Below are 26,167 nucleotides of genomic sequence, written 5' to 3'. Positions count from 1 at the left end.
AAACGTCACAATAAAAGTGACAAATTGATTTTAAAGTGTTTTTGATCAAGTGTAACTGCATCTGTAAATTAGACGGCTCAATTATATAAGAACTGGAGCTGGTAACTGAGATGTAACTGTTAGAGTTATTTATTAGTCAAGAAATGAATTGAGATGTTTGAGGGTTTCTAACCTTCCTCTCCTGTGGTAAACGACAGATTTCACGCTGCTTGATGTTTTGCTCATCGCTGAATCTGAAATACGACGTTTTGTGGAGTGATATTTCTGTATGTAAAAGTCACAACAACTGTACCTTAAAGGTCCGTTGACGCAAAGAACGATAAACTATTATAGCGTTACGTCAACAGATCATAACGACCTTTTTTTCGCTTCAGGGTTACGTGCAGCGCGCGCTTTTAAGAAGGAATGATTCTGATTGGCTGTATCTTTCATCACAAACAAAAAAATACTCTCAAAGTGATTTCAGCGATATTGTTCCTCTGTATCAAAACCTCTACTTTCTTGGAAATGAATGATTATAAAATGTAATATTTAATAATTATATATAAATTATTGATTATATAAAATTGTGGTTATTGTTTTAGTGTGAATTCGGGACTTAAATCGACCTGCATAATAAACCATGTAGGCTACTTACAATATCAGTCAAGGTTTCTTGCACCATAATTGACAGTTGTAGTAATATGATAAGCATTTCTTATATATATATATATATATATATATATATATATATATATATATATATTCCATGCATAGGCTACTTAGTTTTAACCACATGTTGCTGTGAGTGTTTAACCAGCGTCTTTCTAGGTGCACTCTGATGTCCGAGACTAATCTTTGTTGACCTGAAAGACAACCTTGAGAGAACTGGCTCTTTGTAGTGGAAAACAGCCAACAGAAGATATCAGGCCTGGAGAAGACCCTCACCATGTGTGGACTATAAATCTGTTCTAGTTGACTAGTACATTCCAGGGGTCAAACTCTACATGACTTTCCTGATTTGATTTACAGAATTGTACTTATCTTATGTGTATTTCTCTAATGAATAAAGTGAACATTATCTGTACATCTTCCTGAGGAGGGAATGTTTTATCAGTATGTTTTGGTATGAGAGTGAGCTCAGGCCCTCTCCAACCTTGAGGAAACTGTGATTCCCTAGTGCTTTGTGTGTGCGTTGGATGTTTTGTGCAGGTCCTGTATAGGATTTATGAAACACTTCGGTATGCAACAACAGACCCAGAGACTTTCCACGATCTCCGAGGTCAGCACAGGACTAAATCTAGGAATCGGACAACAACTATCTTGACTAATGGCGGCAAACTCTCATATCTATCCATGTGTGCAGATGTGTTTTTGATTTTGTGGACTGTTAGCCAATCAGACGTAGCTAACCTGTAAGCAATTATGTAATTCATGCCCTTGGAAATTGTATAACTGGTGTGAGATTTTGTGTAAGCTAGAGTCTGGCCTGCGACCTCATCGTGAGACTCAGACGCTTGGCTCGACCGATGAAACTGCAAACTATTCTTCAGTAATTTTTTCTCTATTTGATTGAACCTCGCGACTCCTTCTTTCATCATATCTGTGAAGGGTTGGGGTCAGAATCCCTTGTCTCTTCACTAAATCTATATATCCTTTTGAGTTTTTACATTATTCCTATAACAAGTTGTGAGCTTATAAGGTTCTATCTCTGTTTAGGGTAGTTCTGAGATATTGAGCATCAAAGTTTTTACATCCCAGCTGGCAATGGAGAGATGGAACCTTTTTATTTTATTAATAACTACTAACAAAATATTTTTTTTTACAAAAATAACACCACACAGGCATTAATGGCATAAATTAACACCTAATGGATCAGATTATGTCAAAAACTCAATTTCAACCAAAAGTGGAGATAGAACCTTATAATTCTAAGCTCACAAAGTTCTAATCAAGTCATATAATCATTACTATATTCAATAAGTGATTCACATATAGTTTTAATCATATTTTGTTGTCAGCATTTCTACCAGTATATTTCTAAGTGCACTACGGTGTCTGTGACTAATCTTTAGTGCCCTGAACGAGGACCTTGAGAACAGGCTCTTTGTATTGGGAAAACAGCTATAACTAATAGAAGAGGGCAAGCCTGAAGACTCATCAGATGACTCTTTGTCTGTTTTCTGCTGACCAAGTTAAGGTTACAGGGGTCAACCTCTACGTGACTTACGTGATCTGGTTCACAGAATTGTACTTTTTTTATGTGTATTTCTCTAAAGAATAAAGTGAAGATTATCTGTACTTCTTTCTGAGGAGGGAAGGTTTTATCAGTATGTTTTGGGTAGACTATTCTGATAATGAGCTCAGGCTCTCTACAACCTTGGTAGAACTGTTATTCCCTTGTGCTTTTGTATATGCGTTGAATGCTCTGTGCAGGTCTCGTAATATGTAGCAGCAGATCTCAAGACGCCTTTCGACGACCTCCGAGGTCATCACCGGACCTCCAGGGACTCGGATTGTTTAGACTTTATGTTCTCTTAACCAATCAGAAGTAGCAGAGATGTAATGTATGTCCTTGGACATGGTATAATTGGTGTAAGATTTTGTGTAAGGTAGAGTTGGCTTGCGACCTCCTCGTGAGACTTTGATGCTGGCTCTACCAATTGAACTGCAAACTATTCTTCAGTAAATTTTCACTTATTTGATTGAACTTCACGACTCCTGGTCTTCTTTCATCATATCTGGTCCTGGGTCTTACAGCTGTTACCCCCCTAACATCTGGTTCTGGGTCTTTAAGCTGTTACCCTCTAACAGTTTCTGTGGAGGATTTGCGTGCAATCATTCTTTGGTGACACCTCTGGCAAACCAGCAAACAAGGTAGGAAGATTTTATACTTGCTAGAGCTGTCTGAATGGAAGAGATTGGGAAGGAGAGCGGAAGAGCTTCAGTCTGGCGAGGATAGTGAGGATTAATTATACTGAGAGTATAAGAAGTCGCTGTTAGCGTCGTTAAGGTTAACGCTTGGCATTGCTGGTGTAGCACCACCCTAGCAGAGTACGTCCCTGTAAGTGGCGCCGCAAACCTACCCCATCTCTTCCATCTCAGATAGGGGGTCCCCGAATTTAGTGAGGCAGGCAGATAGGGATCAAGTTACTAGTAAAAAAAAAAAAAAAAAAGGATAGAAACAGGGTTGTTTGCCAGGGATGCATCAGGAACGATCCCAACAAGTAAAATATAAATTGTGACCCAAATTGGCATGGACCAGTATATGTGACTCGGAAGTTTGTGAAGCATACTTTGTGGTTTCATTGTGTAGAAGTCCAGGTTTGCGGCTAAAACCTATTTTTCCACTGAATACATTTTTATTTGCTGCTAAAATATTCTCTGTAGTGGTTTTTAACTGTGACCAACAAAAATGATGACCGATAAAATAAATATCCGAATTAGTCCTGACCAAAGTAATGAGGCAGAAGAGAGCGCACGCTGTAAACAGCTCTGCTCTGACGCGCTTTCTTCTTCAAAGAAATACGCAGAGATAATTAAGAAAATGGTCAACCAGGGTTTTGATTCCGATTGGAAAATCCCACAGCAGCTTGACTGGCTACAAACAAAAAAAGAGGCTGACAAAGTCAAATTTTTAGCCGTTTTTGCCTGTTCATGGATTTGTAAGATGGGTGGTATACCTTTAACCCCTGAAAAGGCCATCCCTAACATGATTGATGGGTGGTACAGCCTAATTGCCCAACGTGATAGGATGGCAAAAATTATTGGAAGGGAAGTAGGACATGATCTGTGCAGTTTGAGCAAAGGGTTAGAGGCAGTTTGTGAAAAGGCAGAGAATGCTAAGAAATGTGAGATGGTTCTTCCTGCTCCCTCCGCCCCTGCCGTCTCTTCTGCTCCTTCAGGCCCTGCCTGCCGGACTGATAATCAGAGCGACGGGCCATATGGGGAGGAGCGCGGACTGCTGAGTGTGGCGGTTGAACCCCCTCCTCCTTACAACACCTCAGAGATTCCTGCTATGCAAGCAAAACAACATGAGCAGAGATCGGGGGTCAGAAATCTTGACCTGACCCCCATGGAAGCATTCAAGCCCACCGGAACAGCCTCCACCGCCCCAATTAGAGGTTCGAATACTGAAATGGGTGCTGGAGGTGAGGATGGTCAATGGACCAGACTCACAGCCGCTGAAAAAAATAGTTTGCTTGCAGGGTTGGAACTTTTTAAGTTGTATAACCCAAACAAAAAATTATGGGAAAAATTAGAGGCCGTTGCTAGACAACAAAATCTGGGAATGGCTGATATACAGTCTTTGGTAGAAGGGTTAGTTCCCACCAGTAAATTTAGAGCCGTTCAGGCTGTAAACTTTCATCCCAGAGTCCCCACAGACTGGACCGAGTTCTGTGAAGCTTATTCAGACTATAAGAGAAGGGTGAAAGATCTTCTGGGTCGGGGTTCTTGTCCCTGGACCAGTGTGACACAGGTCAGGCAAAGAACTGGTGAAAGCCCCTTGGAATATGTTGAACGTTTCCGCATGGCCTATGAGACTTACTGTGCTGTAAACAGCAGTTTTGAAGATCATGATTCTGCTATAGTGATAGAATCTGCCACAGTCGGGCTGAACACACAATACAAAGAGATGTTGTTGAACAGCGCTGTTGACATTAAAACTTGGCAAGATTTGCTTCGCTGGTGCTCCGTCAGCTGGAGCCGTCTGCAAACACGTGAAGATTTCACTGTTGTTTCAGTGGAAGTGGAAACTAATCCTCGCAATAATATAACATGTTATAATTGTGGCAAGGTGGGTCATACTTCCAGAAATTGTACCCAGCAAATTTCAAGATGTAGAAATTGTAATATGGAGGGTCACTTGGTGAAATTTTGTCGTAGGCCAAAAAATCAAGGACACTGGAAAAAGGAAGGTCCCAAAAACGAAGCTTCCAAACCTAACACCTTGTCTCAGGCTGAGCTTGAAAAGCTGAGACAGCTGATAGGTGAAGAATAGGCGTCAGCGGCCTCCGGTTCCTGTAATTGTGCTGACACGACCCGCCCATTCATAAACGCGTTGTTAGGAGGCCGGCAATGCATTGCTTTGATTGATACGGGTACGACAGTATCAATTACCGATCTTGATCTTGAGATCACTTCTGAAACTTTGCATATAGAAGGTCTAAATGGCAAAAAGGTGTATCATAAATCGGTCTCTGTCCCTCTACCCATTTCTAATTCTGAAAAAGTGTATTGGACTGAATTCTGGGTGGGGGAAAATACTGTAGGGACAATAATTGGTGTTGACATTTCTAAAAGAACTCGAAGCTGATGTTTTGCGTTCTGAAGATAAGCTAGTGCTTGGGTGCAATGAAACAATTGGCTTATCTCAGACTGGCCCCCACCATGAGCAGAGTGCAGTGGCTGATCCTGTTAGTATAACTGAAACTCGTCCTGAGTGGAAGTTTGTAATTTCGAAATTCCCAGAAGTATGGGCAAAAGATAAATTCGACTGTGGGCTTGCACAGATTCAACCACTGAACATCCCAGGTCCTATGCATGAAGCCAAAAGACAATACCCTTTGAAAAATGTGATCCCTCGACTCGAGAGGGAGCTGACAAAGTTGTAGATGAGTTATGTAAACGAGGAATCATAATCCCATGTTCTTCTCCCACCAATTCTCCAAGGATCCAGACGGGAGTTGGCGCTTGACAACTGACTCTACAGGCTTTGAATGCAGTTTCTGAGAAAATGCACCCTCTGGTGGCCAATCCCGCAACTATCCTACATGAGATAGGATCTGAACATTGTCATTTCTATGTTCATCTCTATCTCTAACCAAAGACGAGCTAAATGGGAGGCCACTCTTTTGAGTAAAAATGGGAGGAGTTTGTGACTGCATCGGAGGATATAGTCACGGGGAATGTTAAATGTGTGTTGAATACTTTTGGAGCCTGTTTGGGAGTGTTTGTTCTTTGCTTGTGTGTTTGTTTTTGTTTCGCCTATATATGCAGGTGTTCTTGCAGAAAACTGAATCCTGTCGAGGAGGAAAGCAGACTAAGAAAGCTGACGAACCACCTGAAGGACAAACTGAGGAAAGAGAACATAAACGCCCTGTTGTGAGTGGAAGGTGGGAGAGCCTCGGAATGGGGACTGGAATTTTTAGTATCCAGCATGTCCGTGATGAGGCGAAGAGACAAGTGTGACCCGTCAGGGGAGCAGGCGTTACCACTCCACCTTCCGTAGTGACCTCACTTGATAGACCAGACGTGGCGGTATTGGACCACACATCGGTCTAAAACGGGGGACTGAAGGGTTGGGGTCAGAATCCCTTGTCTCTTCAATATATATATATCCTTCTGTGTGCTTACATTATTCCTATAAAAATTAATAATCAAGAAGCATTTCTTATATAATCATTTTTTTATATTCCATGAATGATTCACATATACTTTTAACCACATGTTGCTGTGAGTGTTTAACCAGCTTCTTTCTAGGTGCACTCTGATGTCTGAGACTAATCTTTGCTGACCTGAAAGCGACCTTTAGAGAACTGGCTCTTTGTAGAGGAAAACAGCCAACAGAAGATGTCAGGCCTGGAGAAGACCCTCACCATGTGTGGACTATATATCTGTTCTAGTTGACTAGTTAAGGTTCAAACTCTACGTGACTTACTTGATTTGATTTACAGAATTGTACTTCTTTTATGTGTATTTCTCTAATGAATAAAGTGAACATTATCTGTACATCTTCCTGAGGAGGGAATGTTTTATCAGCATGTTTTGGTATGAGAGTGAGCTCACTTCTTTCATCATATCTGGGTCTGGGTCCTTCAGCTGTTACCCCCTAACACCTCACAAAGTCACAAGACCTTTATATGAAGACAAAAGAAATCAATATGAAAGACCATTTTTTGCAAATACTGGAAAAGTTTTTATAAAAGACATCACATTTTTTAATCCAAGTTTTCTGAATTATGTACAGGACATAAAAAAAACAGCTTTAAATGTTATTTAAATGATCAGATGAATTTATGTTTCAATCGTTCCCTCTTTCACGATGGCCATGGCGAGGTTACGGGCCAGAGACAGTCGCAAGAGCTCCGTCTTTGTGGACTCGATATCTTCATCCTAAAACACACAGAGGAAAAACAGCTTAGAAACATCTTAATTTACAGCTAAACCTTATAATGGGCAGCTCACGTGCTTCTGGGACGCTCTGCACGAGCAGTACCTGGTCTGTCTGCTTTGGCTCTTTGGTTCCTGAGTTCAGTTCCTCCAGACAGGACATGAGCTCATACGTCTGATCCACGGAGAAGATCACCTTTACATGCAGGAAAACAGAGCGATTCAAACGATATGCAAAACACACTATGGTCAACTTTTATGGGTTAAGCTAATATGTTTATGTTTATATTTATGCATTTGGCAGTCACCTTTATTCTAGCATTCAAGGCAAATATTAATCAGTTGATAGTACAGACCAAGCGTGCTGCACAAGTGCTGAAAAGTGAAGCCAAAGCGTCTCGATCACCTTTTGATATTACTTTTTCCATTTTTAATGCATTTTTTGGGGGGAGTTTTCTTTATTTTATTTACCTTCAAAATACTATATTTTATCAATAAATTAAGCACATTCCTCACATTCTTTCCACTTAAATTCAAAATAACTCACAATTTCATGCATAACCCTTTTAATTCAGCTCAAAATATCTTACATTGGGTGTCTTTGCCGACCTCTTGTGAAAATAATAATAATAATAATAATAATAATAATAATAATAGAAATATGACTCAACTAGATGGCCTTGTTGCCCTAAATGGAGCAAATGAGCTGCCCTAAACTCAGTTTCTCTTCAGTATGCATTCAGATACACATGTAAACATTACAAAATATTTTTTTGGTAAAGTTTTAGGATTTTTAGTTTAGGTTTTTCTATGTGTACTGAAGCATTCCTCGCAATCCCTTCATTCCTAAGGAGGTCAAATTGACCCGTGAGGGAAGGATTTGTTACTTTTTAAAATTTTAACCACAAAACTCCTCGAATCCAATCAAAAAATGTTTTTTTGTGTATTCGGTTTTCAAGTGTGACAAAAGACCTATGGTCTTGGACCCCTCTGATGTACACTCAATTAAAAAAATGTTTTGGATCAAAATGACCCGAGGGAATGAAGTTCTGTAGCCAAATTTCATTGTTCCTAGCACTTTCTCTCATAAGGTTACGGGTTAGTGTAAAGCATGAGGTGTGTGTGACCTCCTTCTGCTCCAGCAGTGGCAGTGCGTCGGTCAGCAGGGTCATCCACAGGCTGCGCGGGGCAATCTTAGCCGTCATGAGGGACAGCAGGAGTCTGGCCGCCTCAGAGAAGCGGTTCTCACCGTAAAGCCGGTGAAACTCACGGTACTTTCCTAAAAACACACACGCACACATGGTCAAACATCTCATAGACTACAGACCTTCTTAAAGACAACATAAAATGGCATTAGTTATCGTTTTTAAGTCTGTGATGTGACACTGTTCAGAGTGAAACAGGATATATGACAAGAAAAACATGGACTTATAACAGAATGAGTCAGAGCTGAATGTGCATTTGCTGAAAACAATAACTTATAAATTGCTTTAGCTATTGGTCAGTATTAATACATGAAGAGAAAGTTATTAGATGAAAGACAAGCTATGTGCAAATATAATGTGCACTGATGAATCCTTCACAGTTAGTGAAGGAAAGCCGCAGTAAAAGCTGTGAAAAATTCATGAAACCGAATTATAGCAGCTCTTCAGATAAATCACGTAAATGTCGTCGGTTTGTCATGTTGTACCTAGAAACGTCAGTCTGTCACTGAGCAGCATGGCAGGACCCAGATTATCCAACAAATCCAGATCTGTGAAAGAGCCTTTATTACTGTAATCCTGAAGAAACCTGCGCAAAACACACGGAAAGAAGCGTTAGGAGAAAAAGAGCAATTTAATAATTACATGTTTTATATATATATATATATATATATATAGTTTTTGTTTATTCTTATATATTATATATGTAGCATTAAGACAATTATGTCTGTTTTAGAACATTACAGTAATGGTAATTTGAAGTTGTAAAAAAATAGTAATTATAGGTTAAAAAGACAACATGATAACCAATAATGTATATTGGCAGGGGTAGGTAGGGTGGATGGACTGATAGATAGATAGATAGGGACTGATGAATGGATGGATAAGAAAGATAGAGATGGATAGATGGATGATGGATGATAGATGGACAGACAGACAGATGGATGGATGGATGGATAGATACCTCTCAGAGATGAGTGTGGCGAAGGCAGCGTCTTTAGCTCTGATGCTCCAGGACAGAGCAGATCCCAGTCTGTTGTTCCTCAGAGCTCGTTTAGCCATGATCTTACAGATACTGCGCACTGCAACACACACACACACACACACACACACACACACACACACACACTTTTAACAGACTTTAATCAAACTTAATGAATGTAATTTGATAGACTCTTTCTGGAAAAGAGCAGCCCGTTTAGGCAGGAAGAGGATCACAGTTTTTGGTGACTGATCAGTCGACCTCAGTGTTTGAGTCGCTCACCCTGTTCACTCATCTGTCGGTCCTCACAGATACGGAGGACTTTAATGGCTTTGCGTTCGGTGTCGAGCGGGACTCTCTCGATCTGCAGCTCCAGATACACACGACCGAACTCAGGACAGTGATCGAAATAATCCACCGCCAGCTGCCACAGACTAACACACACACACACACACACACACACACTTCATAATAATACTGTATTTATCACTACAGTGATAAATAAATGCAGTCTTGGTGAACAGAAAATAATTCTTAAACTCTATAAAGCTGCTTTGAAACAATATGTACTGTGAAAAGCGCTATATAAATAAACTTGAATTGAATTTTAGGGTAAAGTGTGACTCATTTCGTCCTCTGTCTGCAGAGATTAATAATGTGTTTAATCACCTGTGATGAGTGAAGAGACCCGAGGCGTACTCCAACACCAGAAACTCACGCAGATTAGAGCCAAAACTACAAACACACAGAACCAGAGAAGCGTTACGCACATCACATCCTATAAAACCTTCTCAAAGGGACGCATGAATCCGTACCTTTACTTTAAAGCCACCATAACAGAGGTCATTTACATATAGAAGGAGTGAGAGTGGAAATCACTAAAATATGAACTCCTCTCTGATTTGAATGCATGATCTGATGTGAGATCATTTACATATAGAAGGAGTGAGGGTGTAAAATGATAATATAAACACTAAAATATGACTTTTTGTGCGCAAAAACCTGATTATAAGTGTAATGAAAGCATGGTGTGATGTGAGATACGCACTCGAGGTTGTGCGACTGCAGCAGTTTGCAGTGATCCAGCAAGTCCGTCAGATGAGCCACAAACCACCAGTTGTTGAGCGCGATGCTGTGGAAACATCACATATGTGTGTGAGAGGGTCTGTTCAGATGAATGCGTGTGTGTGTGTACTGAGAGAGCGCTGACGCACCTGCAGTCTTTGATCACCTGATGCAGGTCGAACTCAAACGCCGACAGCAGGATGATGTCCAGAGGCTCGGGAGTCGCCCGCGGACCCAGAAACATGTTCATGCTCGACTGAAACACACACACACACACACACACACACACACACACACACACACACACACACACACACGTCATATTCCTCGTTTATATGAGAGTAAAACACAGTGAGCTGCTGCCCATTGTCAAGAGAAATGGAGTGTTCTCTTCTAAACAATTAGACAAAGATCTAAATTATAAGAAAATATAAAATAAAAAGCAGAACATTACAGAAGTTTTCATAAGGTGACAAAACATATACTGTTCAGACATGCATGATGAATTCTCAGCAGTTTGTATGATACCTGGCAGCTTTACTCGTGGTGTGTGTGTGTGTGTGTGTGTGTTGCATGCAGGGTTATTATAGCTAAAATAAATAAAACACAGAAACATAAGCCTGCTTTTAGGATACTACTGTAAAGAGAATGTGTACTGCTTAACTGTTGTGAAAATTAATTTAGAGATTAAAATAAATGATACAAGATGCAAAATATAATTTTATTTTATGGTGAAGCATGACCTGGACATGATTTATTATAGTTATATTATATAGATGGGTTATTATAGTTAACTAAAACCATTACAATTTTTTTTACTTGAAATAAAATAAGCTTTAGCTGAAAGCAACATTTCTAATTTTAATTTTGTTTAACTGAAACTCAAATAACTATATAGAAAAAATTAAAATAACAACTACTAAAAATGACAAAAACAACAGAATTACTCACACTAATTAACTAATTAACATAAAATATTAAATTATAAATAGCCATAGAACTATAGGCCTGTCATGATCATGAATTTTGTGCCAATGATTAATTGTCATACAAATAATGGCAATTAATGATTTAATTCTGTTTTAAGAATTTTTTGAAGGCCCATTTAATTTACATTAATGCTGTAAAAATTTATAATATTTATATAACTATTTATTTATTAATATAATATAATATAATATAATATAATATAATATAGGCCCATATGATTTTCTTTAAAGGTGAACTAAGTAACTTTTTTACCTTAACTGAACAGCTTCGGAGTCATTGGAATGGTTATATTACTTATTTCGGGTTGAATGGTGGTCGTTTCGCACCCCCCTGGTGCCCCTGAGCGGAAAATACGCACTTGCAACTTTGGGGTGGCGGGCCGCCGGCCGCCACGTCAGGAAGTCTCACATGATATCAGGTCTCGCGATGTAAACAATTGCTTTACGGCCAAAAGAAATCTGCTAAAATGCCGTCATTATTGCGCTCCCTCACGCTGTTCGAACCCGAATGAAGAAGACGTTTTAAAGAATATCCCATCTGCTTTGATGTCGTTGATCTACTAGCCTCTGGTGTCTGAGAATCGCCTACGAGTTTTTACAACAGTGTTGTCAAATATCTATTCCGAAGCTGTGGGGGGAGCTCTAGAGAGAAACCTGCGAGCAAAAAGCGAGAATACAGCGAAGAAATCCCGACGCTACTGAATGCAGCTTTAATGCTATGAAAATAAATATTTATATAATATTATAAAATATAATATAATCTTATACAATATAGTAATATAATTTAATAACCTTAATATAATATAAACTTAATTTCATATGAAGGAATTTCTTTGATATTTGTGTGCTTTCTATATATATTTATTGATTGATTTTTTCCATTCTTTACTACATGCAAGATTCTGACTCTCCCTCCACTCTAGAGGAGGAGACACGACATCACACATTTGATGGCATTTCTTTAAGCACTTAAATTTCCCTTATTTAGAGGATAAAATGTAGCTGAAATCTAAACTGCACAATTATTGCGGGTATCTCAAATAATTGTGATTACACTGAATAAGCATGATCATACGCTCACTCAATAACCGTGCCTGTCCTATGATAGTAAAGGACCACTACCTGTGCGTAGTAGTGCAGGTCAGGTGGTTTGATGGTGGGGTGTGTGAACAGCAGCCGCGTCACCAGAAAGTGATACCAGGTGCTCAGCAGCTCCTTCTGCTCCAGCAGAGCATCTTCATCGCCCACCAGGATCTGTCAGAGACGCACACAATCAGGGTGATGATGATACCTGATCACGGGTCACCAGAGGTCACGACCCCTCACCTTGCAGATGGTCTCCAGGTGACGGTTGCTAGCGAAGGTGTTGTCCTGGAGACTGCGGTCACACTCCTCGTGCCAGTTTCTCCATTTCATATCAAACTCGGTCAGCGTTTGAGTTCCTGTGGGCTAAACACACACACACACAAACATGATTATTTTATCACTTTTATGGTGACACTGGTTTATAAAAGAAATGAGCCCTTAAGGTGGTTGTTACAGTGATTTTATTATAGTTAACCCTCTGGTGCTCTTCGTTGGTCGATCAAAAATGACCAATTGTTGTTGTTTTTTTTTAAATGAGAAAATTGTACAATATTTTAGTTCATTACTATTTTTAATTTAATATTTTGTATTTTTAGGGGATTTTATAGTTATAGATTTGATTGTAGTTATAATCCATTTATTCACTTTTGAGCATAGACCTGAAAATGAAATTTCCAAATTATTCAAGAGTCATAACTCTTGAATATTTTAGAGCACAGACCTAAAGTTTGGTCTCTTTTTAAAGACGGCACTTGACATATTATTGCTGAAGTGAAAAGAGTAAAAAAAAAAAAAAGTGAACTTGAAAAATAAGTTTTTTCAAGTTCAACTGCATATTCAACATGGCCTGTTTGAATATGCAGTATGTAAATGATGTTCATTTCTTTAATCAGAAGCGTGTTGTGTGCTGATGTGTGTACGTACGTTAAACACGGGCATGTTCTGGAGCAGGAGGTCCATGCGTCTGAACACAGAGCTGCTTTCGGCCCGCAGAGACGCCTGTTTGGACAGAACCTGCCGGGCTTCATCCATCCGGCCCTGCAGCACTAAACTGATCACCTGCACACACACACACACACACACACACACAAACACGTGAGGACCCCAGAGGTGATGTGATGAGCATCTGGAGGTCACAGGTCATGCGCTTCATACCACGTCCCAGTAGGCCTGATGTCGAGTGGGGCTCTCGCTCTGCAACACTTCTCTCGCTCTGGAGTCCACGTCTGACTTGTGGAGACGCACCCAGTCCAGCAGGTGCAGCAGCAGAGATCCAGCTACACAACACAACACAACACACTCATCATGATCAGCAGAGATCTGGCTACATCCAGCAACACAACACAACACAACACACTCATGACCAGTAGAGAAACTTTAGGATCAGACAGTCCATTTGAATAGAGACTTTTTTTTATAGTTTTTATAGAATAGAGCGTATTTAGGCCACGCCCACCGTGGGGTTCAATCCAACCGTCTCCATTGAGTTTGCATTTCGAGAAACTGCATCCTTTCTGACTTATAGCAGCTTTTAGACATTTTGTTGTTTGTTATGTGACAAGGTGTTCAGCACACAAGCTAAAAAAACCAGAAGTTTTTATAAGCTGTCGGCCACAAAAAACGTGTGACAATTGAGACAGACTGCGATGTGTCATATTACTCTGAGACCTACGCCTACTGGAGGGGAACATAATCGGCGACAGGATAGCTTAGCTTACGGAAATATAATATATAAAACTGGCATTTGGATATTTTACTTACCAGTGACAAAATGTTTACTGCACATGATTATGTATTTTTAGTGCACACTGAGCGTCAGGATCCCACAATTTACCCATTCTTCCAGCTGATGCTTCATATCTTATTCCCTGTGTCCTTTTTTGTGTCCATAAACGCTTGTTTTTTGGGGTCGACAGCTTATAAAAACTTAGTTCTGTTTTTTAGCTTGTTTGCTGTACACCAGGGGTCATCAAGTAAGTTTGGCATCGAGATAAAAAAAATAATAAAAAAAAACTGCGCCACTAGATGGCGGGCCAGAACATAGTCATAGAATACTTTATGAAATTAATTGATGAAAAAATTCAACTAGAATTGCCTGTGACGAACTGTTAGTGTCTTGGTAGTGAGCTGTTACTCTGGGTTCAATCCTGTAGCAGGACAGTCATTCACAAAAAGCCACACTTGTGTGGCGGTGTCTGGGTTTCACACTGGATAAATGAATAAAGCAGTAGTGAGTGACTAGGAATGAGTCACGATTTTCAAATATTCGATTAGTTGATTTAATTATAGAATATCGAATAGGTTGTGCGATTATTGTCTAAAAATTCCCCATGTTTTCAGTGCTGAAGCGTTCATGTAACCCGAGGGTGACGCTGCCAATAACGCACCTAAAAGCTGTCACAAAGAACCGGCAAAAGTAACGATTATTAATGTTTCAAATATAGCAAGGAGACATTTTAATTGTTTATTAATAAATGTGTGTCAGTGTCGGCTGCAGTAGTGAACGCTCCTAGAGAGAAATGCACACTTCATTCTAGAGCCCGCCGATATTAGGCATTTTCCAAACTATCGGTATCAGCATTTATAATGGCCGATAAATGAATATTTAAAAAATAAAATAAAAGTGGACGAAACACCCTGCAACCATGTTATGAGTGTTGGTGCTGCATAGTTTGTCCACCAGAGGGCACTCTACAAGGAAGACTGCTAACATCAATGAGCTTGGAAATCACAACAAACTTATTCTGCCTAAATAAAGTAATGATTACTGTATTTATAACTAGCATATCTGTAGTTCCAGTCCCTGCATTGTAAAACGTAAGTTAGGCACGCGAGGAGTGAACATTTAGACATAGAGAAAAAGTATCAAACATAGCCTGTGCATAAAAGTTAGGTTTTCTTTTACACGTGTGTGAAATCTAAGTGTGCGTTGCTGACTTCGTTTAGCCGCAGCATTAACGAGTCACATAATGTATTTAGTGCATCACTAAGTAGTAGATTTTAGAAGGCAGGCAGCAAATGATGATTGAAAATGGTTTGTTGTAGGTTGATGGAATAGATGGATAGAATTAGGAGTGACCTTTGTCTTGTTTAATAATAATACAAATGATGATGATAATAATAATATCATCATCACTGATTTTTTTTAAATTATTACTGTCAATATTAATAATAATAATAGTTGATTTTTTTTTGTTCAAAGGACTTTAAGTTTCATATCTTAAGTTTGTATTTTTAATATACATTATATTTATCAGAACTTTAATATATTCTGTTCTGTTGTGACAACGTTAATTAAAAAAAAAAAGTTTATTTTTAAACTGCATCATCATATTATTTTAGTAAGGCTGAGGACTCTTAAATAACTACAAATAACTAATGGGGAAAATCTGTTCATGTTTTGTTACGCGTTTCTGGATTTTAAAAAAATATATATATCGGCCGATATATCGGAATATCGGATTTTTAAATCACCAAATATTTGTATCGGTATCGGCCTTAAAAATCCTTTTTCGGTCGGGCTCTACTTCATACGGATTACATAAGCAGAGAGTAGTTTCTTTTCGTTTTGAATCGTTTTGTTTGAAAGTAGACATTTCAAGCTTTCTATAAATATATATTTCTCTTGTCTGTGAGACAGCGTATACGCTGAGTTTCGGTTCATTTATCCAGTTCACGAGCAATGCTAGTGATCGCGCCCACTCCTCCACTTCCTGATTATATTGTCTGCTATATTTGCTTCTTATTTATTAAATCCAGGCAATTGGTTGAAGAAACATTGATTAAAATTAAGATACAATTTATACAAAACGAAAAAAAGAAAGGCTTTCTACAAAACGTAATAAATTGGTCAAAATCATGTCTGACCCACTCCATATGTCTCCTGATATATTGCAGCTTCTTGCAACTTGCTAAAACACACATGTGGGAGATGCATGAGGGAATGGATAAAAATAACAAAAAAAAGAGGACTTGAATAAGCCCATTAATGTCATTTTTGAGTCATGCTCTTAACGAGCTGTTTTTATTTCCTTTTTCCATATTGTGAATAATAAATGTGCATCATTTTAATTTGCTTGTTACACAATGGAGCCTAACTATAATGTTCAATGGAGCCTAACTATAATGTTCATTTGCACTGCTGACTGTTATTACAGTAACAACTGTTTACATATGCATCTTGCACTACTACCTTGACTGGAATATGCTCAATTTGCACTGCCGACTGTTTATTTACAGTACCGACTGTTTATATATACATTGCAATATCGTACCTTAACTGTAATATGCAATTACTTTCCACTGCACTTTCACTCGGATAGCTTCTGTCCAAACTTTATTTGCACTACTTTAAATCCATTGTTATACTGCTCATTAGCCTAACTTATACATATATCTATTTGTTAAATTCTGTTTATAGTAATAGCCATCTGTATATTATGCTCACATTCTGTTTATAGTAACAGCCATCTGTATATATATTCATAGTACATATCTATCTGTAAAATTCTGTTTATAGTAACAGCCATCTGTATATTATATTCAGTACATATCTATCTGTAAACATTCTGTTTATAGTAATAGCCATCTGTATATTATTATATTCAGTACATATCTAGCTGTAAACTCTGTTCACAGTAATAGTTATCTGTATATTATATTCATAGGACAATCTATCTGTAAATTTTTGTTTATAATAGTATTCAACTCTATATTTATTCAGTACATATCCATGTTCTGCACTTATGGAACCACTGTATATCCTGCACTTGCTGCTATTGCACTTCTGGTTAGACCTAAACTGCATTTCGTTGCCTTGTACCTGTACTTGTGTAATGACAATAAAGTTGAATCTAATCTAATCTAATCTAAACTTACTGTAATAATTATTTGATGTAGCCTACTTTTACACTCAGAATTATTCCTTGGCATCCTCACATATTAAACTGCATGTTTTTAATTGTTTGCGTGCTGGAGGTACGCTATCAACAATATTGATAACATTGCTGCAAAAACATTCTCGTACTTTTATTTTGAAGGCAAAATCACTAAAGACGGAGTGATTGTGAGTAACTGTTGCTGTCATGACAGATCTATTTCCAGATATTATTGCTGGCGGGCCAGTTTTGGCCTGTTGCCGACCCCTGCTGTTCACCTTGTCACATGGCAGCGCTTAGACATTGTTTTGTGTCATGTTATAAGTCATAAATGACAAGGATGCAGCTTCTCGCAATGCAAAGTCAATGGAGACGGTTGGATTGTGGATTGCAGCGCAGGCGTCTGTACCTGGAGATGCGTCGATGAACAGCACCTCACACAGGTTCCAGATCAGCTCGATGGCCAAGAGAATAGACACCTACAGAGATCAGATCAACAATAACAGGACATGTTTGAGTGAGAGAGAATATTCCCTTTGAAAATCACTGATTTGTTCCACCACGGTTTGATTAGATCATAATAAATGTCACATGAGCAAAAGAAAAATACTGTTATGTCAGCAGAAAGACTGTTTCAGAGATGGTACATTTTTTGATTAAAAATAACAATGACATTTTTACTTTTAGAAACACTTGTTTAATTTTTAATCAATTTATAATTATTAAAATATTCAGAATGAGGACATATTAAGTTTTTATTGTTGCAATCTAATGACGAATGTATTTTTTATACAATAAAGCACAAAATAATTAGAAAATTTGTGTTGTTTTAGTAATATTGATCTACTATTATACACAAATCCGCCGCAAACTCTATGGGCGCCGCCATCTTGCCTGCCGCCATTACTGCGTGCCTGCGAAGTGTGAGGGTGTGACACTTGCCGGTGTCCTCTAATGACATTTCAATGAAAGCGGATCCTGGGGCTTAAATATTGTGATTGTCAAAACATTTTAGTTACTAAACTGAATTTTATTAGGTTTAGTGACAACATGTTGCAATGTTTATATTATATGGTACAATTTCTGGTACGTTTTTTTATTTTTTTTATTGCTTGAAAATTTCAGGATTTCAATTCAGTTCAATTCTTGTGATTTGTTTTAATATTTACTAATTTGAGTAAATATTAGGTACACAAGATAGGCGTTATTTTTTCTCAAGAAAAAAAAAATTCTCACCTAATGCTGTAAGTTAAACATACAGAGATCCTTCAGCTGGCAGTATTATTTAAGGTTAAAAATAACTCAAATTAAATATAATGCGTTTTTCTTTATTATAATAACAACTTTATTTAATGCTATAAGAAAACATATAATAAATATGTAATATAGTACACATATTTAGCTAAATACTCTCTATAGCTCTTTTTTTCTTTCCTGAGGTAAATGTTATGTGACATAATTGTTCTCCAGCTGTTTTGTTGACCCTTTCCGCGGTTAAAAAAACACTGATTGATCGATATTATGTATGATGAATATACATTTCGGTAGGTTATGCTACTGTTTCTTTTAACATTGTTCATTCGTGTTTATTTACTATTAAGTTATGATCGGTTCACGTGCCATAGGGATCTGTCACGTCACATTTACAAACGCCAAAATATTTATTGTTTGAATTTCATAATAAAATTGACAGAATGAGAGCTGAGCTTTTTTTTATATCATAACTAACCTGCTCTGTCTAGTCAGTCTGTCGGTCTCCGTGTCCTCTTTGCTTCTCGATTTTTATGTGCGTGAGAAAATGGATGTGTGTCAATTGCGTGTGTCTCACGGTGAAAGCGTGAGAGTTGGCAGCTTACAGGTATTCAACATTATTTTATTAATCATCTGACATGCGAGCTTCAGAACCTAAAGTACAGGGCATTGATTGAAGGTCAGAATTACATGAGCTCCGGATGGATTGGCCAGATACTGCATACCTTCGCAGATGAGCTCACTTTAAAAGGTGTCGTGCGGTTTTCACGGGCAGTGAACTCGTACCATAATGTGTCAGTAACAATAGAGAGAAAACTGCAAAGTTCTCGAAGTAGTGTGTGACTGCATGGCCGGCCGAGGGAAGTGTTGTAGCCATACAGCAGGGCAACTGTACAAAATTAAAGATGAATAGATAAAAATAACATTTCGTACAGCTACATCTGCTACAGCCGCCTACGGGACCAACGCTACTTCCTTAGCAGCAAGGCACGCACGCAGTAATGGCGGCGCTGCTTTACTTCCGTGTTTCGCCGGATTTGTCTATAGTATTTATTGATATTTTTGTAATCTAAATATTAATGTATCTTTATAAAATAAAACAAAATAAATAGAAATTAGTGATATTTTAGCAATATTAATACATTTTTATAGTATGTATTAATATTTTTGTAATCTAAATATTAATGTATCTTTATAAAATAAAACAAAATAAATAGAAATTAGTGATATTTTAGCAATATTAATACATTATTATAGTATGTATTAATATTTTTGTAATCTAAATATTAATGTATCTTTATAAAATAAAGCATATAAACTTTAGAAATTAGTATTATTTTAATAATATTCATATACTATTATAGTATTTACTAATATTTTGTAATCTAATGATTAATTTATCTTTATAAAATAAAACAAAATAAATAGATATTAGTGATATGTTAGTAATTTCAAAGTTATTTTAGTAATAGTTATTTATTGTAATAGTTTTCATATTTTTGTAATTAATGATTAATTAATCTTGACAAATGAATGCATATAAAATAAATATAGATTTGTTACTTTAGCAATATTAATACACTATTATAGTATTATGAATATTATTATTGATATTATTTGTTATTTTAAAAGTATTATGAGTATTATTTATAATCAAATGATTACTTTATCTTTATAAAATAAGGAATATAAAATTAGAAGATTAGTGTTGAATTATATTACTATACTATTATAGTATTATTTCAAAATAATTTTTTGATTTTTAGTTTTCATTTTATGTTTAACTTAAGTTATAACCATTTCTTTTTATATTTGTCTTTGTCCTTTTTTTATATTTCCATTAATTTTTTTTTAATTTTATTTCAATTTTAGTATTATATGCAACATTTCTAATTTTCTCATCTAATATACGTTATTTCAAATTTATTTTAATTAACAAAAATGTTTTTTTTTAATAGTTTCAGTTAGAATGAAACTACTATCGAAACACTGGTTCTGCACATCATTTATCAGACAACTAAACATTAAAATAAAACAATCCGCATGGGCCACGAGTTACTGTATCAGTCCATTCATATTTCACGTGATCTTCAGCATGTACCTGATCTCCATACTGTGACGCTATAGACCCCTCTTGTGCTGAAACTGGGAAGAGAAACAGAGCGTGATCAGCTGATCAAACGCATCATCCTCCTCATGCGTGATGCGTGTGTCATGTGACCGCTTACCTGCGTTCTGCTGAAGTTCCTCCATACAGGCTCTGATCACAGACCTGTAGTTCTTACTGATGCTCACGAACCTGCGGGAAACAATGACAGATCACAACCACAAACACACACCAGGACACACTCTGCGTGCGACGTGTGAGGTCTGAGGACTCACTGCGTCTTCTTGTTTTTGCTCGGGACGTCCTCTTTGATTTTCTGCAGCCCCACGAAGATGAGATGCGACTCGTTGAAGAGCTTACGCAGGATGGGAGAGCAGATATCTTCATCTTTCCTCACGATGTGGACGAACGGAGAGCCCGCAGACTTCGGACCTGAGCAGGAACACACACCATTGACAGTTTTTAATGATGCCTCTTTCACACACACTCTTTCCAGGATCCAGTGTGGATGTTAGTAATACCTTGTAGTTTGTAGTTTGTCTCATAGACTAACAGATCTCCAGGACCCCATTCAAAACCCAAGTGCCTCTGATGAAATCCAGCGCCGGGAATCATCTGCAAGAAAAACAAATGGAGTATATGAACAAGCAGCACTACCATGATAACCATTCAGTGATATGTAAGAATAAGCCAGTTTATATCAGTTTATTATACAATACATATAACCATGGTAGCCTGCTTATGATAATTTAATTCCATAGTGTATATATTTATATACCAACTAATTGAAATACTATGGAGTACCATGGTATATGATAATTTAGTAATACTACATTCAGATACCATGGTAACACCACAGAACATGTGTATTCTTCACATATGCATACTACCGTTTATTAATAATCATACAGACTGAAGAACCAGCATAAAACAGCACGTACCGTGGGACTGGGCTCCACGTCCACCTCCTCCATCATCCGGAGATATTAAATCCTCCTAAATAACAGTGAAAATATGACTTTAAACAGTTTTATGATCTGAACAACATTCAATACGTTCAGCGCTCAGAATCGAGCGCCATGAGCCTGAAGGACCCCTGGAGCCTGCGCGCGGTTAGTACGACGCACTGAACGCCTGAGTAAAACACTAATCGACAATTAAATATAAATGATGCTCTGTTTATATTTGTTTCAAATTATATGGTTGTTGTTGTTATTATAAGGAAACATTGTTTCATAATTATCAGTAGTGTTTAATTACAATTCATACAAATCACAAATGTTTGTCATATTTTCATAAAGATGAAGAATAAAAGAGTAAAAATAAGACTTGCGTTTTTTGAATATTTACAAATCGCATGTTTTTTTGTTCTCTAAAGGATTTTCAGTGGCCCCATGGCAATTCTAGCTATTTTAAATGAACATATCTGATAAGAATTATAGGGATGCACCGTTATGAACATTTTGGCCGATACCGATAACTGATGATTCCTGATGATGATATTTGAAAGCCGATAACTGTAATTGGCCAATAAATCTAAATAAAAATGTTAGATAATTTTTGACAGCCTGATTACCAAAAAAAAGTCTCATCATTAAAAGCCATGTCACAAACACACAATGTTCTCATTATAATTTTATGCAGCCTATTTGACAGACTTGCGCTGCACGTTGCACTGAACTGTATTTAAATTTTTTGAAGTGATTCCAATCATATTTCAAGCAATTCAAAACTGTTTAACAGTGCGCATCTGAAGTGTCTCAGTAGAAAATAAGCCATTATTTATCGGCTTTAATATAAAGGACACATTTTCTTATCGGGTCGATAACGATAACATTAACATATATCGACCGATACCGAGATAGTGGCCAATATATTCCCTAGTATATATAGTGCAAAAAAAATAAAAATAATAATCCATGTTTTAATTTAAGTTATTATAAATAGTGTTATAGCTTAAAATATTGCTTTTATATATAGGGTCAGGGTTTGTAAACACTTGCTTTTAATGGTATTCCTTTTAAACTATGGTGTAATTATGGATTTCTTTGTGATTTTAAAGCTTGAACTGATTTCTTTACACATTGTAATGTTTCTTTGAAATAAACTGTTTTATATATGGCCCTAATATATGTATATTTTTCTGTCAATGGTATAAAATGATCATAAGAGAGGTTTTATTCAGAATGTAGTGTAAATTATTTCATTTGTTTGTTATAGTGTAGGCCTTTTCCTCACAGTCGTTTTGAATTATTAATAAATAATGGCTGCGGTACGTTCAGCTTGATCTGTGAATTACATAAAGAACAAAATGGCTTCCCTTCCCACTCCAGTGACAGGAGCAGAGGGTCATTTCCCCTCAGAAACAACACAATACTCGATGTACGCCATTATAATAGATTCCCTGTCTTGTATCTGATTATATGTTATATTTACTATTAAAAAAATCATCGTTTTGTGTCATTTATATTCATATTTGGTTCAACGTTTTTTTTTTTTTAAGATAAGACGTGCACGAATGCGCGTGCATGTTTCCCCGGCTCCATGGTCTCGCGCATTACATCACCGTCGCGCGTCACACGATACATGTGACCTGCTCTAGCCAATCGTGACAGAGCGCGGAGAACGGACGCGCCGCTCGGGACCGCGCACGCAGGGCCTGTTTTTAATCGGGGGCGCGGACGTGCGCGTCCCCGCGGATTCTTTGTGTGGCGGCGTAGAGAAGCGCAAATACAATAACCATGGCCGACGAGAAACCCAAGGTGAGTGGCGTTTAAAAATGAAGGGATTACTTTTATTTAGTCACAGTTTAAGTCGTGCGAGGGATTGTGAAAACATGGGAGGACACAGATGGTTTCATATTTAATGTGAAATATCGCGCTTAGTGGATAAATCCTGTAACTACCGCCTCAGAAACACCGGAAGAAGACGTGTGAACGCGCGTGGCGAGCTCACACCGCGCGCGACACACACAGGCGCGTTCAAATAAAAATAACGAGGAGAAATGGTCTAATATCAGACATATATTGCTATTTTATGCGTGTTTTATGTGTGCGGCGAGTATTTGCTGACTGAGACCTGATGGAAAGTAGTTTTCTGTTGGTTTGATCTGATGATGTGATTCAAATGTGAGCATCCATCACGTGAAGCACAGCAACTCAAGCACAACACTGCCAATAAAGCCACAAATAACACCACTAAGATGAACATGCATGAGTCTGTTATTATTGCAATACATCCACATGTAAAAGACTAAAATAAACTGAACTGAGTGTGTCACTTGAATGAGGATTTATCACGTTCATTTTAGTGTAATTATAAAACCCACATCAAATCGTGTACAATTCAAATAGTTAAAATGAAGTCCCCCTGTGGTGAAAGTCCCCCCTGTAAAGTCCCCCTGTGGTGAAAATCAAGTTTTTAATGTTGTTTATATGTGGTGTTTTTACTGTGCTTTAAGACAAACCAAGTGCAAATAAATTCATAAGTCGACACCATTGTTGAGTATTTTCTCCTTAAAACTGCAGTGAACCAAAGACAGTCTCAAAAACGGTTTGAAGTCGCTGGTGTTTCTGACGTCACAAACTACCTTGTAACCAATCAGATCAACGTGTGATCGTCAAGGAGTGGATCTCTGAGCTTGTGCGAGTGAGTGGAGGCGGGGCTTTTTTCAAGGAAAAAACTTTTAAATATGTCGCCAGAGACAAGAAACGCTAGATGCCATCCTTGTAGACAATCAAACAAGCAAGCAATAGCAAGCAATAGCCACAGGGACACCATCCGTTTTGCCCCACCTCTCGCCTCCGATCGTCTTCGCTTTGATTTAATCGATATTGAACGTCTTTGAAGTTTTCATCCTCGCTAATTTTCGCTCCGGCTCAAATTGAAAAGAAAAATTGTTAAACAGATGATATTTTTGTAACACTGAGGGATCAAGATAACGGTGCCGAGATCAGTGCCACCATTTGACGTCACTCACTAGCACTGCCTAGAATGCATTGCAATGTCAACATTTTCCCCCCACATTTTATAACAGCTTAAGGGCTGTTTACACGACAACGTTTTCAACTTAAAAAACGTAAACCTTTTTACGCATTTTGGTCGTTCGTTTACATGACAACGGCGTTTCGGGTGCCTGTAAACGCAAACTTTTGAAAATTGGATTTCAAGTTTTTGAAAACGTTCTCCGTGTAAACAACAAAAACGCGGATCTCTGAAGATAATGACGTCATGCATATGCGTATTACGTGTTCAGTCTATAGTGTATCATCGCCATCTACTGGCCTGGCAGCAGAATACAGCGTTATAGTCGTTTTCGTGGATCCGTGTGAATGGGGATCGTTTTGACAATGGTGTCGTCTGTACGTGGAAAACTCAAAGGAAAAACTTCTCAGTTTTAAGCGTATCATTGTCGTGTAAACATACCCTAAGACATATTTTGTGAATTGTATATTATATCTGTATAATTTGGGAAAACAATAATCTAGTAAGGCATACAAATCTTAATACCCGGGGTTCCTTTAAAAAGGATGAAACTAGTTTCTATATTCGCCACAATGGTCACATGATGTTCCCTTTCCACGTTATTGTCATGTGACTCACATTCATTCTGTTTTAATCATCAAACTACAAACGGTTCCTTTCATACTACAGATTATAGATGAGCCATTGTTTAGAATCGTACCTACAGTATTTTCTGTATATATTGATATTGGTCGACCAACATGTCCGATATATTATGCACAATTACATTTAATAGTTACAAATGAGATGCACCTAAAACATGCAAGGAAGAGTGAAGTAAGATATCTCACATTCGTACACGTGTGTTTTTGTGTTCTCAGGAGGGGGTGAAGACAGAGAACAACGACCACATCAACCTGAAGGTGGCGGGACAGGACGGGTCCGTGGTCCAGTTCAAAATCAAGAGACACACACCCCTCAGCAAGCTCATGAAGGCCTACTGCGAGAGACAGGTGAGATCATCACGACACACACACTCACACACACACACACAGTGCTGCTCAGCTACAAGGATCGACAACTTACCGTCCCGACAGTATTTTGAAGTCCTGGCGGCACATATTAGAGTTGTGTGCAAAATATAGACAAGGTTTCTACAAGCCCATCATAGTTTCATCACTGCTGAAGACATACAGTAGAGTTTTCCTTGTTTGTCAACACAACAACAATAACACAACACCAAATATTGTTAGAAATTAAGTATTGTTTATATTGTTTAATTCTGAGCAGAATTTTTTTTAATTTTTTTTATTAAACTGCATTTATTATTACACAAAAAATAGTTTGTTTACAAAATATACAAAACAACATACCCCAAAAAAAGAGAGAAATGCCCTAGTTATACACTAATTAAGAGTATCATTAAAAAAACTTATTAGCAATGAGCCAAGACAATCAGCTTTGAGGAGGATCACAACATTACAAATGTTTATTTGAAGGAAAAAAGTCTTTGAAAATATGACAAAAACACAAAGGTACAAGACTGTGTACTT

At 37.7% G+C, this 26,167-nt stretch overlaps 2 protein-coding genes across 2 annotated transcripts; one reads left to right on the top strand and one right to left on the bottom strand.

The window, feature by feature from the left end:
• Positions 1 to 6,720: 6,720 nt before the first annotated feature.
• Positions 6,721 to 21,783, bottom strand: nup85 (nucleoporin 85). Its single transcript, XM_084393328.1, has 19 exons — positions 21,593 to 21,783; positions 21,173 to 21,266; positions 20,927 to 21,083; positions 20,773 to 20,843; positions 20,646 to 20,689; positions 17,703 to 17,772; positions 13,572 to 13,693; positions 13,341 to 13,475; positions 12,657 to 12,779; positions 12,453 to 12,584; positions 10,491 to 10,597; positions 10,325 to 10,408; positions 9,946 to 10,011; positions 9,559 to 9,710; positions 9,259 to 9,376; positions 8,783 to 8,883; positions 8,220 to 8,371; positions 7,199 to 7,288; positions 6,721 to 7,095 (listed from the first exon to the last, which is right to left on the bottom strand). The coding sequence occupies exons 1-19, from the start codon at positions 21,626 to 21,628 to the stop codon at positions 6,997 to 6,999; spliced, it is 1,953 nt and encodes a 650-aa protein (XP_084249454.1). The 5' UTR covers positions 21,629 to 21,783; the 3' UTR covers positions 6,721 to 6,996.
• A 1,499-nt stretch (positions 21,784 to 23,282) lies between these two features.
• On the top strand, positions 23,283 to 25,990 carry sumo2b (small ubiquitin like modifier 2b). Its single transcript, XM_084384582.1, has 2 exons — positions 23,283 to 23,413; positions 25,496 to 25,990. The coding sequence occupies exons 1-2, from the start codon at positions 23,393 to 23,395 to the stop codon at positions 25,757 to 25,759; spliced, it is 285 nt and encodes a 94-aa protein (XP_084240708.1). The 5' UTR covers positions 23,283 to 23,392; the 3' UTR covers positions 25,760 to 25,990.
• Positions 25,991 to 26,167: the final 177 nt, after the last annotated feature.

The sequence above is a fragment of the Rutilus rutilus genome, assembly GCF_951802725.1.
Source record: "Rutilus rutilus genome assembly, chromosome: 1".
Taxonomy (NCBI): Eukaryota; Metazoa; Chordata; class Actinopteri; order Cypriniformes; family Leuciscidae; genus Rutilus; species Rutilus rutilus.
This window is presented reverse-complemented; position numbering and strand designations above follow the sequence as displayed.

Excerpts from the sequence above, each read along its gene's own strand:
- nup85 (XM_084393328.1), bottom strand. The coding sequence starts at position 21,628 with ATGATGGAGGAGGTGGACGTGGAGCCCAGTCCCACG. Across the intron at positions 20,690-20,772 it reads GGAACTTCAGCAGAACGCAG|TTTCAGCACAAGAGGGGTCT; the intron begins GTAAGCGGTCAC and ends TTCTCTTCCCAG. Across the intron at positions 17,773-20,645 it reads CGTCACAGTATGGAGATCAG|GTGTCTATTCTCTTGGCCAT; the intron begins GTACATGCTGAA and ends TGATCTCTGTAG.
- sumo2b (XM_084384582.1), top strand. The coding sequence starts at position 23,393 with ATGGCCGACGAGAAACCCAAG. Across the intron at positions 23,414-25,495 it reads TGGCCGACGAGAAACCCAAG|GAGGGGGTGAAGACAGAGAA; the intron begins GTGAGTGGCGTT and ends TTGTGTTCTCAG.